Below are 15,846 nucleotides of genomic sequence, written 5' to 3' on the forward strand. Positions count from 1 at the left end.
TTTATTTTCTTTTGTGGTGCGCTCACATTCCAACCCATTTTCGTTTGCAGCGACTCATAAGTAGTTTTGTCAGCGTTATAAATGTGATCATATTAAATAGAGCCGGCCGGAGTGACCGAGCGGTTCTAGGCCCCCCTACAGTCTGGAACCGCGCGACCGCTACGGTCGCAGGTTCGAATCCTGCCTCGGGCAAGGATGTGAGTGATGTCCTTAGGTTAGTTAGGCTTAAGTAGTTCTAAGTTCTAGGGGACTGATGACCTCAGATGTTAAGTCACATAGTGCTCAGAGCCATTTTATTAAATAGAATTATAGCATTATGTACACAACACTTCAAATCAGTCCACGTGGATGACCCATTACCCTGTAAACAATACATACGATATGTAATATATCTAGCAGGCAGTCATCAGTCAGAAAAGTCCGCAGCTGGTGGTCTAGTGGTTAGCGTTGCTGACTCTGAATCACGGGGTCCCGGATTCGATTCCCAGCCGGGTTGAGGATTTTCTCTGCTCGGGTACTGCATGCTTATGTTGTCCTCATCATTTCATCATCATCGTCATCATCATCATTCGTGACAGTGGTTAGATTGGACTGTGTAAAAATTGGACTGTCTAAAATATTGGGACTTTGTACCGCGCAGTTAAGCGCCTCACAAACCAAACATCATCATCAGTCAGAAAACTTTGAGGATATGTCTGTTCACTAGTATGTGTTAATGCCTTACCGGAAACATCATCTTCATGTTTCCTGAGGTGAACGTAGGGGAGAGTTTGTTCCTGAGCAGGCGCCAGCGCTCCCCCGGCAGCAGGAACAGGTGGCCAGTCAGCGGGTCGACGTCCTCGTTGATATAGAGGCCACGGTCGTGGAAGTGCTGGAAGTCCTTGACGAGCATTTTCTTGATAAGATCCGGATCCCTCACGACGGCGGCGGGTTTCGTGAAGAAGTAGGCGCCAGCTAGAGGCTTCGAAGTTGGCACTCCCGAATAGAGGTCGCAGCAGACCTGGCCGAAGGAACGCTGGAACGTTATGGCCCGCCACACGTGGCCCAAGGGGAATCGTGCATTCGGAAGCTGCGGGATGCCGCGTCGAGTCCAGTAAGTGTAGGAGAAGTAGGCGTACAGGAGCAAGGTGGCACACGCCAGCACGAGGGCGGCCAGTAACTGCAGCAACATCGTCTGTCCTGCAACAAATCCAGACGTCCCTCACGTGACTTAAAGCGTCACTACTAAAACGTAGCTGTTATTGTCACCAAAGTTAGCGTCCAGAAAGTCGTGGTTTACACACTGGAATCAATACTGCAGGTAGAAAACAAAAAGCATAAATGCTGATATCCGTTTTCAATATTCGTATTCAAATGTCCATATTGAAACTGGTATTCACGTCCATGACGCAACTGTAGCAACAAAGATTACTAAAGCACAAAGGGCAGCCAGAAAAAGTAGGAAGATTTACATGTACAGAAAGCTATATTAAAAGGCAGTTGCATCATACGTCAAAACAGAACTCCAAACATTTACCTCTGGGCAGTAGCATCAATATGAGCAATGGATTACTTTTAAGAGAATAGTTGGACATGCGCTGGATTTGTATGCACCTAGTAGAATAGTTCACGATGAGAGGAACCTCTGCAGTATCCAGTAACAGTGAATAAACTCCAAGGTAACAGTGACTACTGCATAATAGATATAATAGGAAGAATAGGCCTATAAATATAAAGGTCAAGAGGGCAATGGACTCCTTCACCGACTGCCGTAGCAGATCTTAGCGAAATATCTTCTACACAACCCAAAAATATACGATTTATTTGATGGCTCTCAGAGGCACCAAAGTTAGTGTCCAGAAACTTACGGATCACACAGAAACAGAAACTGAAAGAAGCGAAGCAAAAACAGTAATGCTGAACTCAGTTTCCAAATTTTCTTTTATAAAGGAAGATACAGAAGTACTGATCCATTTTAATTGACGCCTCACCGGCGTTGAGAAACAGCTGAAATCGTTAACAGTAAACCATACCCCAGACCCGGAGGGAATCCCTGCCCTGTAGCTCCCATCGTTCTATAATTAAAAATGATCCACAAAACCGCTGTCCAATCTGAACAACACATTCCGGGTCAAATATAACATAGTATCTGGAGCAGAATGACTCGCTCCATCAAAACTACTATGCACTTCTAAAAAAAGGATCGAGCGAAATCAAACTCTCCACTTTCACAAAGTACTCAAAATGATTGTCCAATATCTTTGACAGACATGTGCGAAACTCAACATTCGCTTTTCTCTCAGGACATAGCGTAAAATATGGATTACGACAGTCAGCTGGATGCATCATTTCTTGATTCTTAGTCTTCGGAATGCATATGTATCGGTACAACACGCGCCCTTATCAAGAAAAGTACAATAATATAACGTATCAAACAAAAATTGAGACTGGACTGAGGATATCGAGGTAGGGAGGATGCAGCATGTTATAACTTGGTTGGAGAGTCGTGGTGGACCTGTAAGCGTACTCGAGATGAATGTGTTGGGACACTTCTTGTTGAAGTTGTATGTTAATGACCGTTCACACAATAACAGTAATACCCGCAGCCTTTTTATAGATGTAGTTATCTATGCTGAAGTGGTATCTGAAAAAAGACTGCGCAAATGTCCTGTAAGATCTTTCTCAAAATTTCGAAGTTGTGCGAAGATTGGATGCTAGCTTTAAGTGTATAGATATTTAAAATTGTGTACTTCACAAAACGTAGGAAAGTAGTTTCCTATGATTGTATTGTGTTGTTTGGCATGGAACCGGGGACCTAGAAACGACGGAGACGCTTCGTCCCCGCCGTAGCCCTCAGTGGTTCACAACCCCACAACAGACTACTGTCCACTCACACCACCGCCGCACCACACCAAACGCAGGGTTATTGTGCGGTTCGGCCCCCAATGGACCCCCCGGGAACGTCTCACACCAGACGAGTGTAACCCCAATGTTTGCGCGGTAGAGTAATTATGGTGTATGCGTACGTGAAGAAAGTGTTTGCGCAGCAATCGCCGACATAGTGTAACTGAGGCAGAATAAGGGGAACCAGCCCACATTCGCCGAGGCAGATGGATAACCGCCTTAAAAACCATCCACAGACTGGCCGACACACCGGATCTCGACATTAATCCGTCGGGCGGTTTCATGCCGAGGACCGGCACGCCTTCCCGCCCGGAACGCGGTGCGTTAAATCGAACGGCTAACCGGGCGGGCGTCCTATGTTTACGATATCTATAATTGCAATCGTCTGTACGCAATCTGTCTGTACGTTCGTGGGAATGTGAAGAGGAATTATCAGATAGGCCCAATTTTAGGTAAAGAAACTGGTAGACTTCGGCTAATTACTGGATACTGGGATAACGCTGTCAGTTTACAGAGGAGACTGCTTACAAACCAATTGTGCAACCCATAATAGAATATTGCTCAAGTGAGTGGGACACATATCATTAGGACTAAAAGGAGATAAACACAGTTGTCCGAAAAACCTTCACGAAAGAAGAGAAGTTAATATTCCAGAATTCGAATCAAGAACAGCTGCCAACATGAGTAACTTAGAAGTAGATATTCTCGGTGTAGGTAAGCAGCTTAAAGCAATAAAAGCATGTCTTCTGGTACAGGTAGCATACCAATAAGGTTCTTTTCAGAATATTGTGATGCAATCCCTCCATACTTAGCAATCACATACAACCGCTCGCTTATCACAGTACATAATAATCGACGGAAAATCATCGAGTAAAACAGAAATGAAATCAGGCTTTCCCCAAGAATGTTTTCGAGGCCCTCTGCTGCTCCTAATCTATGTAAACTATTTAGTAGACAATCTGAGCAGACATTTTAGATTGTTCGCAGATGATTCCGTCATTTACTGTCTAGTAAAGTCATCTGAAAATCAAAGCTACCTACAAAATGACGTAGACACGATATCTGTATTGTGCGAAAAATGGTAAAAGACTCTCAGGAAGGGAAAGGAGACGAGGTACTGGCAAAATTGAAGCTTTGAGGACGGGTTGTGAGTCGTGCTTGGGTAGCTCAGATGGTAGAGCACTTGCCCGCGAAAGGTAAAGGTTCCGAGTTCGAGTCTCGGTCCGGCACACAGTTTTAATCTGCCAGGAAGTTTCAGTGACAAAACTGCTCCCGATGTGAAAATTATGTCACTGGTGAGCCCTGCACTTGGTGTAAGTGATAAGGGAAGTAACAATTGTCATGGGGAATGTTCCACACGGTCTTCGGCTTACACTGGTACTGACACGGCTGTCGCCTTCCACAATGTTAATCACATTTTCCTCCAGGTCTGGTGTTTTTAGGATGGTGGATGTTAAAGGCATGGTGAGCGATGGCCAGCGTCTTGAGGGTCATTCCAAGACCCGGGCCGCCGCCCACAACCAGATGACGGGCAATATTATACCTATCTCTCCTCTATTCAATTCTCTTCCTTCCTTCTTTCTAAATATTTAATTCCGTTTTGTTTATTAATATCTCACTTGATTTTGTATTAGTTATAAGTTCTTCTAATGCTGCACAAAAAAAGATATCAAATGGATGTAAACAAATAGAGCCCACCGGGCAACGGTGTGATTGGGGACAGGAGCCGGGGTGGTGTCACTTTCAGTGACACCGGACCCCGGACCCAGTCACAGCGGCTAAGTGGCAACATACGACCCACCATAAGAAATAAGACGGTGGGTCATAAAAAATAAGCAGCTAGTGAAAAAAAATGTCCGAACATTTCCTGTTTCGTGAAACGACACTGACTCAGACAAACCACGAAACGCTGTTTGCTAACATCGAATGCTGTGGTTGTTGTCGTCGGGGATGCGTCTCTTGGTACATTCTTGCTGCCCGCCGCCCTTTGCCATTTGCCTTTCCAGAAGTAAACACCCTGTCGGCAAGCTCTCGATTCAAATGCGGAACTATTGTGTACAATGCTGTATCACATTCACTACAAGGTGAGTCAGCAAGAGAATTGGATCGGGCACAACATCACTAATTATGAGTACTATGGCAGGAGAGGGGATTAGGGCATGACGTATGAGGAACAGTACCACCCTCTAGGAGGAAACCACGCATGGTGTAACTGTGGGTGCATGGTACAGCGCATATTGGGCGGCAGTGTCTGTAACAAAATATGATTGAATAAATGGTCTCTAGGGTGGAAACGACGCGTTTCTGGACATAATTTCATTAGACCTCTTTTGTTCCGTATCCCCTCATCGTCCAACCCCTAGCGTTTGTACACGATGGAAGAAATCAGCCTATATATTACGAAGCAACTATCCTGGCCCCCAGTACGAGTTGTAGGTTGCCTAGCAAACTGTTTCCAGGGGCAACAAAGCTTTGATTTTTAATATTTCTCGTAATTTTCTATAGTATTTAAAATTTAGGATGCTGTCAGAATCTATTCATTAAGAGGTATAATCTTATGTTACGAGAGTACTTAGCGACTTCCAACCAATTTTGCACATAATTTCATACTTTTACGATTTTTTAAAGTTTATGGATCTGCATTTCCGAATCACTGCTTAAACAAATTGCAGTCAGCATTTTAATTTGGCAAAATAAATTGAGATGCATGGGCATTGTCAGTTGATATTTGAAAAGTGGCATATAAAAAGTTACAATATTTGTGTCAGAATATAAGAAAATTATAATTAATCCGCACGAAGTAGAATCTCGATAAATGATAAAAATAAGAATAACTTGAAGAAAAGCAGATCGGGGATTAGGCTGCATAATTTTGAACTAAAACCGGCCTTTCAACAGTCTTTGAAACTGTCCTCTTCAGATCGATTAGGCTGCCGGCAATGATCGTTCCTATTTTCATATTTTTTTTATTTGTATGTGGCAAGGAATTAATCAACCAATGTTTGTTCTATGAGCCTCTTCCATTTTTTTCATTCGAGGCCACTGTTGGTCACTTGGTGTTGTTCACGGTAACTGTGTCCTCCCTGTAGTTCTGGCTCTTCCTCTCGTTCCATTTATCGTCCTAAAGAATGCTATTCTAGGTAGTCTATTCTTCGTTAATCTTGCTACACAGCCAGCCCTTCAATCTTCTCTTCTTTGGCGCTTCGACGATGTTACGGTGTTCGTTCAGCTGTCTTAATTCTTCATTTTTTGTTATCCTCTAGTCCATGTTTTAAATTTTACTATATACACGTTTAAAAGATTTTCTGGGTATTGTTCTTTCGAATGTTGACAGTATTTCTTCACCTTTGTTTTTAAATATTAATGCTTCACATCCGTGTAATGTTACCAGTATAACAGTCTATTTAACAATCGGATTTTGAAGTTAGTACTAAGTGATCTTTTCTTTAGAATTTTAAACTACAACGAGCTTTGTTCGTGTTGCTATACTGGTGTCTGTTTATATATCCGTTGTACTTTGTTAACAAAAAGACTCCGTAAGTACTTCAAACGGTCAACTGTCTTAAAAGTGAATCTATCAACCGCCAATGGGTACATCACTTCTGATTTTCTTATTTATGACCGGTATTCTGTCTTTTCTTCATTAATACGGAACCCTGTTTTGTCAGCGATTGTTTAATAATCTTGTATTATTCTGTTTTGGGACTGCTTATTAATGGTACATTATTTGCGTAGGCAATACTAGTAATGTTTACCTTCTGCATTTGTATGCTTTGTGGATTACTTTTAGTAAATTCTCTATCGATCTTCTCTAAGAGGAGATTAAATAAAGTAGGTGGAATGGCGCCCCTTTGTCTCAGTCCAGAGCACAACATAAAATTTTTAAACTGCCTGGCAGATTAAAGCTGTGTGCCGGACCGAGACTCGAACTCGGGACCTCTGCCTTTCGCGGACAAGTGCTTTCTTTCAGGAGTGCTAGTCCTGCATGGTTCGCAGGAGAGCTTCTGTAAAGTTTGGAAGATAGGAGACGAGATACTGGCGGAAGTAAAGCTATGAGGACGGGCAGTGAGTGGTGTTTGGGTAGCTCAGTTGCTAGAGCACTTGCCCGCGAAAGGCAAAGGTCCCGAGTTCGAGTCTCGGTCCGACGCACAGTTTTAATCTGCGAGGAAGTTTCATACCAGCGCACACTCCGCTGCAGAGTGCAAATCTCATTTTATAAAATTTTCAGTTTCTCCTGTTGGTGTCTTCATATGACACAAGGTTCGTCTATGCACATTTTATTAATCTGACGAAGTTTAAGGTTAAAACGTCCTATTTCGGTAGTCACGTAGCAACCATCACTTCCCTGAAAAACATTGGACAATTCAAAGTCAACGTGCCTGTGGAGAGGTGGCTTTACAATAGGCTGTAGCCTGTGCTATTCTAGTAGGCAGCAGCGAATCAGCAGGTTGTACCAAGGCCGTTCTCTTGTGACCGGTTTTTAATGTTGATGTTTTTATGAATCTAGAGGAACTGCTGACGGGCGAACGCGTGCGGCTCGTTAGGCTGGGATCTCTGGCAGCCAGCCCGTCGGCAACTTTCTGTTCAGGTTGTTAGGGCGTTTAATATTATAAACAGCAGCTGATGCATCAAGGACTCCGGGCGAGTTCACAGATTCACAGCCCAGCTGGTGAATGGCTACCGCTAATTTCTATATTATCCCAGCCGTGCGTAATGTTCACTCTCCGACACGCGAGTGCTGATCGAACTCCCGATCGCGTGAGATGTTGCAGTGGTTAGCAACCTGAACTCTCATTCGGGAGGACGACAGTTGAAAGCATTGTCCGGGCACTCAGTTTTAGGTTTTCCGTGATTTCCCTCAATCGCTCCGGGCATATTCCAAGAGGGTTCCTTTGAGATGCCACGGACGATTTCCTTCCCCTACCCTGAAATAAGCCGCGCTTGAGATCCGTCTGTAATTACCTCGACGTCGATGGGATTTTAAATTCTAATCTTCCTTATTTCTAACTCCCGGTTTCATCGAGATAAAAGTCACTACAGTCACATCGGAGTTCGTAAACACCTGCACATGGACAGCATCTACGAAATCCTTCGTGGAAGTGCAGAGATCTCGGACCTTGCTAGCGCTCTGGAATACTAGCGGCGAAGCAACTTCCCTACGCGGTCGCTGACACTTATTACGCAATGTAAGCGAGCTACAGGAAGCTGTTGTTCTGTTGCTTTATCTCCTTTACGTTCTCTGTACCTCATATCTTATTGTATGTTTTATTAGTATATGCATTCGCAAAGAATGTTGTCCGGAGTTCGTTTAACTCATGCTGGAAGTTATCAGCATCGCTTATACGGCGAGTTCCTACTGTCAGGTTACGGAACACGGCACTCATTTGTGGCGAATGGTAGTGCATCTCTGCATACACATATCTCTTCGTGCGCAACGGTTTTGTATAAGCTTTATTGTCTGCTTTGCTGCTAGGTATACTTCTACATCCAGGAAAAGAATCACACCGTTATTCTATATTTCAAGGATGAAGTGTACGTTTTTGTGTAGGCTGTTAAAACTAGCCGTGGAAACCTTCCCACTTATAACAAGATTAACTTTCGTGTGCGCAAAACGACATAAGGTTCAGAAAAAGTGCGAATTTCAACCTCTACTGATGTGCTTAAAATTAAATGATGAGGACTGAAGATTCTTTTTAAAGAAATTTTGAACTTAGCAGCCAAAAACTTTTAAGTACAGTACATATCAAAATCAGTTTACGAGGAGCCTGAAGGATTTATGATGGCCAATCCTTCTACTCGTCTTGGAGTTGAAGCTCTCGTGTTCACGGTCAGTTAAAAACAAATTTATTTTTGGGTGGGATCCGCCTTGAGCAAAACACAGCTTTTTCCCCTTTTACCCAGACTTCTTTCGCCAAAGTTACAGTATCATCAGTGGATTTTTATTTTCGTTCTTATCATATGCTGTGGTTTTTTATGTTTTTCATTACAGTTGTTTCCCTTTCACAGTTTGTCATTTCTTCTGCTTTCTCCGTCATCTTCACTTTTTATACTTTCGCTAAGACTGGTTATAAATCTAAGAGAACAACTGATGATGCTGTAACTGCAGCGAAATATGTCTGGGTAAAAAAAGAAATAATTGTGTTTTACTCAAGGCAGATCTCATCCAAAAACAAATTTCGTTCTGATTCATTAAGAATTTCTCAGGAAAGCCATCTGATGACCACATGCTACTAGTAATATCAAACAATGCGAGTATGTGTACAATGTGACTTCTGCACAAATTTAGTAGAGTAACACGATCAGTGTAAATAAATGTTCTAAAATAATTTTTGTATTTGATGATGCATGGCTACAATAGCCTGACAATTATCTTCTGTATCTTTCAGTACTGAACATTTACATGCTTTGTGACAAGTTTGTTTCTATCGCTTAAATGAAAATATGTTTAAGAGTTTTTTTTACTTATTCTATAACCATGAGGACCATGTCACTTGATATCTGTGGAAGTTACATTAGCATATCTGTTTTTCTTCGTAAATATTTATTGCGTATTCTTGTTTTCAGACAAGTTCTACATCCTGGAGGATCTTCTCACTACGGAACTATTGGAAAGAGAAGTTCATCTAATCTAATCCAATCACTGTATTGCAACATGGGAGGTTAATAGTTTCTTCTTGGAGAAAGAAGTGTATACTGGATTCGATGACTTCGGCACCTAAAGTAGTTCATTATATGAAAAGTATGATGGATTCGTTGCCCTGGAACTACAACGAGAAATTTCCTGAGAACTATCTGATCTTTCGTAAGCACCACTTCTTATGGCTCACTAAGGTCACTAAAGCATATAAAATAAAACACTGTAATATTTCCTTCTATTCTAAATTGTGCTCTTACTATCATGGCAAGATGCATTCGTGCAAATACATGATAATCTATGAAATTAAGTAATCCTTGACAACTGTTTCAATATCCAACTAGGCACGATCAATTGTCAAAAAACAGTAGAAAGTTTTGGGGAAGAATCTCCTTCACGTTTTATTCACCCTCGCTTCTCATATAGGAGGAGATTGACGCAGTTATGTGCGTGGCTGCCCGGAGACTGACGCAGGTATGTGTGTGACTGTCTAGTAGTAGCATTTGCACTGAATAATTAACTAATGGATTACAAATCTGTCTAGAATTATTGTGATATCATGTATATTTACCGCGTATGTTTTTTATCTTGTGTTTTTCTGTTCTGGCAAAGGTATCTCAGGAAGGGTATCGTACATTGTTCGAAAACCTACAGATCAGTTGCGTATCGTGTCTTGCTGTTTAAGCATTTTATTTTAATTACAACATCTATCTTTTATCACGAAGTCTGAATTAATGTTAATACCACTGAAGTGGTAATTAATTTATGGTCAACACGTTTCTCGAACAATGGTACGTCCTGCGTTCCCAAGGCCTGATACAATATCCTCCAGTGATGAATTTAGCTCCATATAGGTCATTTAGCGATTAAATGATGGATTTAAGCTCAGTCAATCTTGCTATCGTTTTCGTCATGTGTCCTTTCGACCGCAGACCTTTACTTATGCAATGTCTACCATTGAAAAAATTTAATTCTGTCCATCATTTGTACTTGCTCTTTACTGCCAGACAAAGGATACTTTGCACCAGTGATTGCTCTCAGTCATGATAACGTCCTGGCCCATCAGAGACTGAATTTCCGTCGCTGCAGCGTCACTCTTCGAGTTTCACAGGTCGATGACTTAAGTTGCTCCGTCGACGTGGCAGCACAGCCAAATCGTTCCCTGGCCGACTGCCCACAACGGGTACCATTCCACGTTTGCGTCCTCTACACAGTTACTACCCGCTGCCAAAGGAATTTTCGTGACAACGTAAAATGTTACACGAAGTTTAGCGCAGACTTCAATGCGAGATGCCTATAACAGTTTCCACAACGAAACTTTGTCTCGAAACCTGGCACAAAATCCAAAGAGATTCTGGCCTTATGTGAAGTATGTTAGCGGCAAGAAACAATCAATGCCTTCTCTGCGCGATAGCAATAGAGATACTATCGAAGACAGTGCTGCCATAGCAGAGTTACTAAACACAGTCTTTCGAAATGCCTTCAAAAAAGAAGACGAAGTAAATATTCCAGAATTCGAATCGAGAACAGCTGCCAACATGAGTAACGTAGGAGTAAATATCCTCAGAGTAGTGAAGCAACTTAAATCCCTTAATAAAAGCAAGTCTTCTGGTCCAGACTGTATACCAATTAGGTTCCTTTCGGAGTATGCTGATGTATTAGCTCCATACTAAACAATCATATACAACCGTTCGCTCGACGAAAGATCCGTACCCAAAGACTAGAAAGTTGCACAGGTCACACCAATATTCAAGAAAGGTAGAAGGAGTAAGCCACTAAATTACAGGCCCATATCATTAACGTCGATATGCAGCAGGATTTTGGAGCATGTATTGTATTCGAACTTTATGAATTACCTCGAAGAAAACGGTCTATTGACACACAGTCAACATGGGTTTAGAAAACATCGTTCCTGTGAAACACAACTAGCTCTTGATTCAGATGAAGTGTTGAGTGCTATTGACAAGAGATTTCAGATTGATTCCGTATTTCTGGATTTCCGGAAGGCTTTTGACACTGTACCACACAAGCGGCTCGTAGTGAAATTGCGTGCTTATGGAATATCGTCTCAGTTATGTGACTGGATTTGTGATTTCCTGTCAGAGAGGTCACAGTTCGTAGTAATTGACGGAAAGTCATAGAGTAAAACAGAAGTGATTTTTGGCGTTATCCTAGGTAGTGCTACAGGCCCTTTGCTGTTCCTTATCCATAAATAAACGATTTTGGAGACAATCTAACCAGCCGTCTTCGGTTGTTTGCAGATGATGCTGTCGTTTATCGACTAATAAAGTCATGAGAAGATCAAAACAAACTGCAAAACGATTTAGAAAAGATATCTGAATGGTGTGAAAAGTGACAGTTGACCCTAAATAACGAAAAGTGTGAAGTCATCCATATGAGTGCTAAAAGGAACTCGTTAAACTTTCGTTACACGATAAATCAGTCTATTCTAAAAGCCGTAAATTCAACTAAACACCTAGGAATTACAATTACGAACAACTTAAATTGGAAGGAACACATAGAAAATGTTGTGGGGAAGGCTAACCAAAGACTGCGTTTTATTGGCAGGACACTTAGAAAATGTAACAGACCTTCTAAGGAGCCACCCTACAGTACGCTTGTCCGTCCTCTTTTAGAATATTGCTGCGCGGTGTGGGATACGTACCAGATAGGACTGACGGAGTACATCGAAAAAGTTCAAAGAAAGGCAGCACGTTTTGTATAATCGAGAAATATTGGAGTGTCACAGAAATGATACAGTATTTGGGCTGGACATCATTAAAAGAAAGGCGTTTTTCGTTGCGACGGAATCTTCTCACGAAATTCCAATCACCAACTTTCTCCTCCGAATGCGAAAGTATTTTGTTGACACCGACCTACAAAGGGAGGAACGATCACCACGATAAAATAAGGGAAATCAGAGCTCATACGGAAAGATATAGGTGTTTATTCTTTCCACGCGCTATACGAGATTGGAATAATATAGAACTATGAAGGTGGATCGATGAACCCTCTCCCAGGCACTTGAATGTGATTTGCACAGTATCGATGTAGATGTAGACATTCAGAGTTCACACTGGACAAGTCTCTGCTCTGCTTACCCAGCGCCCGTCATAAGAACAGATATTTGTGTTAAGAACAGGTGTAATACGTATTGTCGATAGCGTCATTACCATGACTAGAGCCAAGATTTGGAAGGAAGAATGGAGATCAGGGTTTAATGTCCAGTCAATGTAGATGTTATTAGCGACAGAGCACAAACTCCGATTGCTAACGAGTGGGGAAGGAAACTGACCGTGGTCTTTCGAAGCGATTCAGAGACATCAGGGAAAATCCAAATATGGATGGCCGGACGGGCTCTTGAGCCATGACCCTCCTGAATGCGAGTCGTCTTACGCCACCTTTTTCGGACCAAAATTTTGAGGAGCTCGTTCTGCCTCGGTCACGGCGAAAGGTTCGATGAGTTATCTTGGTATCAACACATCATTAAATCTTTGTTGATGATCGTAGTAAACGTTCCGTGCTCGTGCAAATAAGAATCAGTCAGGTGAGAGGATCGACACCCGGGAGATGGTCACGAACTCCGATGTACGAGAGTGAGTCAAATGAAAACCTTAAATTTTTTTTAATATTATTTATTGTGCATAAGTGGCACACAGCTGTATCACTTTTCAACATAATCTACCCCACGCTCAATGCAAGCCCTCCAGCGCCTACACAGTGCATAAATTCCTTTAGAAAAGAATTCTTTTGGTAGTCCGCGCAAGCACTCATGCACCACGTGACGTACCTCTTCATCAGAACGGAACTTCTTTCCTCCCATTGCGTCTTTGAGTGCTCCAAACATATGGAAATCACTTGGGGCAAGGTCTGGTGAGTATGGTGGATGAGGAAGACACTCAAAATGCAGGTCTGTGATTGTTTCAACTGTTGTACGGGCAGTGTGGGGCTTTGCATTGTCATGTTGCAAAAGGACACCTGTTGACAGAAATCCACGTCGTTTTGATTTGATTGCAGGCCGCAGATGATTTTTTAGGAGCTCTGTGTATGATGCACTGGTGACAGTGGTCTCTCTAGATAGTCAGCATAACCTTCCTGCTTATGGTTCTGTTCGAAAATTCTTTGGTTTTGGTGATGAGGAATGGCGCCATTCCTTCTCGCTCTCTTCGTTTCGGTTTCTTGCAAGGAAGCCATCACCTTCACGTTCAAAGCGCCGAAGAAGTTCTTCACAAGCATCAACACGTCGTTCTCTCATTTCAGGAGTCAGCTGCCGTGGCACCCATCTTGCAGACACTTTTTGAAACTAGAGCACATCATGCACAATGTGGTGTGCTGACCCATAACTAATTTGTAAACATGCTTCAATGTCATTCAGTGTCACTCGGCGGTTTTCCTTCACTATGGAGACCGAGCGAGGTGGCGCAGTGGTTAGCACACTGGACTCGCATTCGGGAGGACGACGGTTCAATCCCGTCTCCGGCCATCCTGATTTAGGTTTTCCGTGATTTCCCTAAATCGCTTCAGGCAAATGCCGGGATGGTTCCTTTGAAAGGGCACGGCCGGTTTCCTTCCCCATCCTTCCCTCAACCGAGCTTGCGCTCCGTCTCTAATGACCTCGTTGTCGACGGGACGTTAAACACTAATCTCCTCCTCCTCCTCCTTCACTATGGCTTCAACTGCTGCAATGTTCTGTAGAGTCACAACTCGTTGTGCCTGACCTGGACGAGGAACTTCTTCCACTGAAGTCACACCATTTGCGAACTTCCTACTCCATTCGTAGACTTGCTGCTGTGACAAACATGCGTCACCGTACTGAACCTTCATTCGTCGATGAATTTAAATAGGTTTCCCACCTTCACTGCGCAAAAACCGAATAACAGAACGCTGTTCTTCCCTGGTGCAAGTTGCAAGTGGAGCAGCAATCTTTATACTGATACTGCGACGGTATGTGTGCATCTGCACTATGCTGCCACCTACAAGCCATTTTGCACGCTGTTTGTAGCACGATTACCATCTTACAGGATAATGGCGCGAAATTTCGATTTGTTATTACAAATTTAAGGTTTTCATTTGACTCAAACTCGTACTAGCTGAACTTAATGTTACTCAGGTTTATGTCTTAGAGTACTGTCCATTATACGCAATGCATCCATAATCGAGAGCAGTCCGTTGGGCTTCCTACGTATGTCTTCTTATAGACTTTGCTCACTTCTTAAATCCTACTATATGTCTAGAAAGCACAATTCTTCCGATGAATACAGTTGAGGTGTGTTTCAAGGTCTGGCAACAGGGAAGACACGCCGTCGTTCCAAGGCCGTCCAGTGAGCTTGAGGCAGTCTGCACGCACTGCAATAAGCTGCACTCGGCGCTTAGTGTGCTGCAGGCTTAAAGTAACGCCGTGGAACACGAGCCATTAACAGTTATGTTCTAGTTATAGAGAAAAGAGACATGTCAGGACAAACGGACTACTAGGGGACACCTTAGCTATAATATTGATTTGCACATTCTACCCTCGACTTATCGTTTAATGGCATTCGCGTATGAATGAATACCTTAGCTACATTAAAAGATATTTATTTTTCGCCATTGATTTCGGCACTATAATGTACAATCTTCAGGCACCTTCTGAAGTCTACTGCTTGTTAAAGTTGATTGCCACTGTCACCTACATAAACTTAAGCTGTTTATGTAAATTCGCGAGTTTGTTCCATTGTCCGGTAAGGCACGAAAATCTTCGCGTATCGATACCATAACATCTGCACCAACAAAACAATCATGTTCAACAATTCTGGACGTACACTCATATGGAGAGAAGCGGGGGCAAGTACCGCACCTAGGAACATCGTCGAACGTGATCGTTTTGGTGGTCCAGATGATAAACTATCAAGAGGTATAATTCTGCATGGGCGTGCTGACCAACGATACACTGAGCGGTCAATGTTGTTGTGACGATGCACTCCTCCCTCATGTGCGTCTCTTTACGGGTGCATTCGGCCCTCATTTGATTTTTACGGACAACAATGCGCGAAAGCATCCAACTGCGGAGGTGGAGGAGTTCTTGCAACGAGAGGGTATTCGGCGAATGGATTGGAGTGCCCGTTGATCCGACTTGAATCTCATCGATCATGGGTGGGAGGATTAAGTGTCATCGAGCCAGTTCTCTACTATTCCAATCTCGTAAAGCGCGCGGAAATAATGAACACCTATATCTTTCCGTATGAGCTCTGATTTCCCTTATTTTGTCGTGGTGATCGTTCCTTCCTATGTAGATCGGTGTCAACAAAATATTTTCGCATTCGGAGGAGAAAGTTGATGATTGGAATTTCGTG

At 42.8% G+C, this 15,846-nt stretch overlaps 1 protein-coding gene across 1 annotated transcript in view; it reads right to left on the reverse strand.

Annotated features, from left to right (window-relative positions):
• LOC124615841 (probable cytochrome P450 6a14) overlaps window positions 1–15,846 on the reverse strand; it is a 93,666-nt gene that overhangs the window by 65,090 nt on the left and 12,730 nt on the right. The window contains exon 2 of the mRNA XM_047143993.1: window positions 725–1,179. Coding sequence (XP_046999949.1) covers window positions 725–1,171 — 447 coding nt within the window. The 5' untranslated portion in view covers window positions 1,172–1,179. The remainder of the gene's footprint in view (window positions 1–724; window positions 1,180–15,846) is intronic.

Source organism: Schistocerca americana, chromosome 5 (genome assembly GCF_021461395.2).
Source record: "Schistocerca americana isolate TAMUIC-IGC-003095 chromosome 5, iqSchAmer2.1, whole genome shotgun sequence".
Classification (NCBI taxonomy): Eukaryota; Metazoa; Arthropoda; class Insecta; order Orthoptera; family Acrididae; genus Schistocerca; species Schistocerca americana.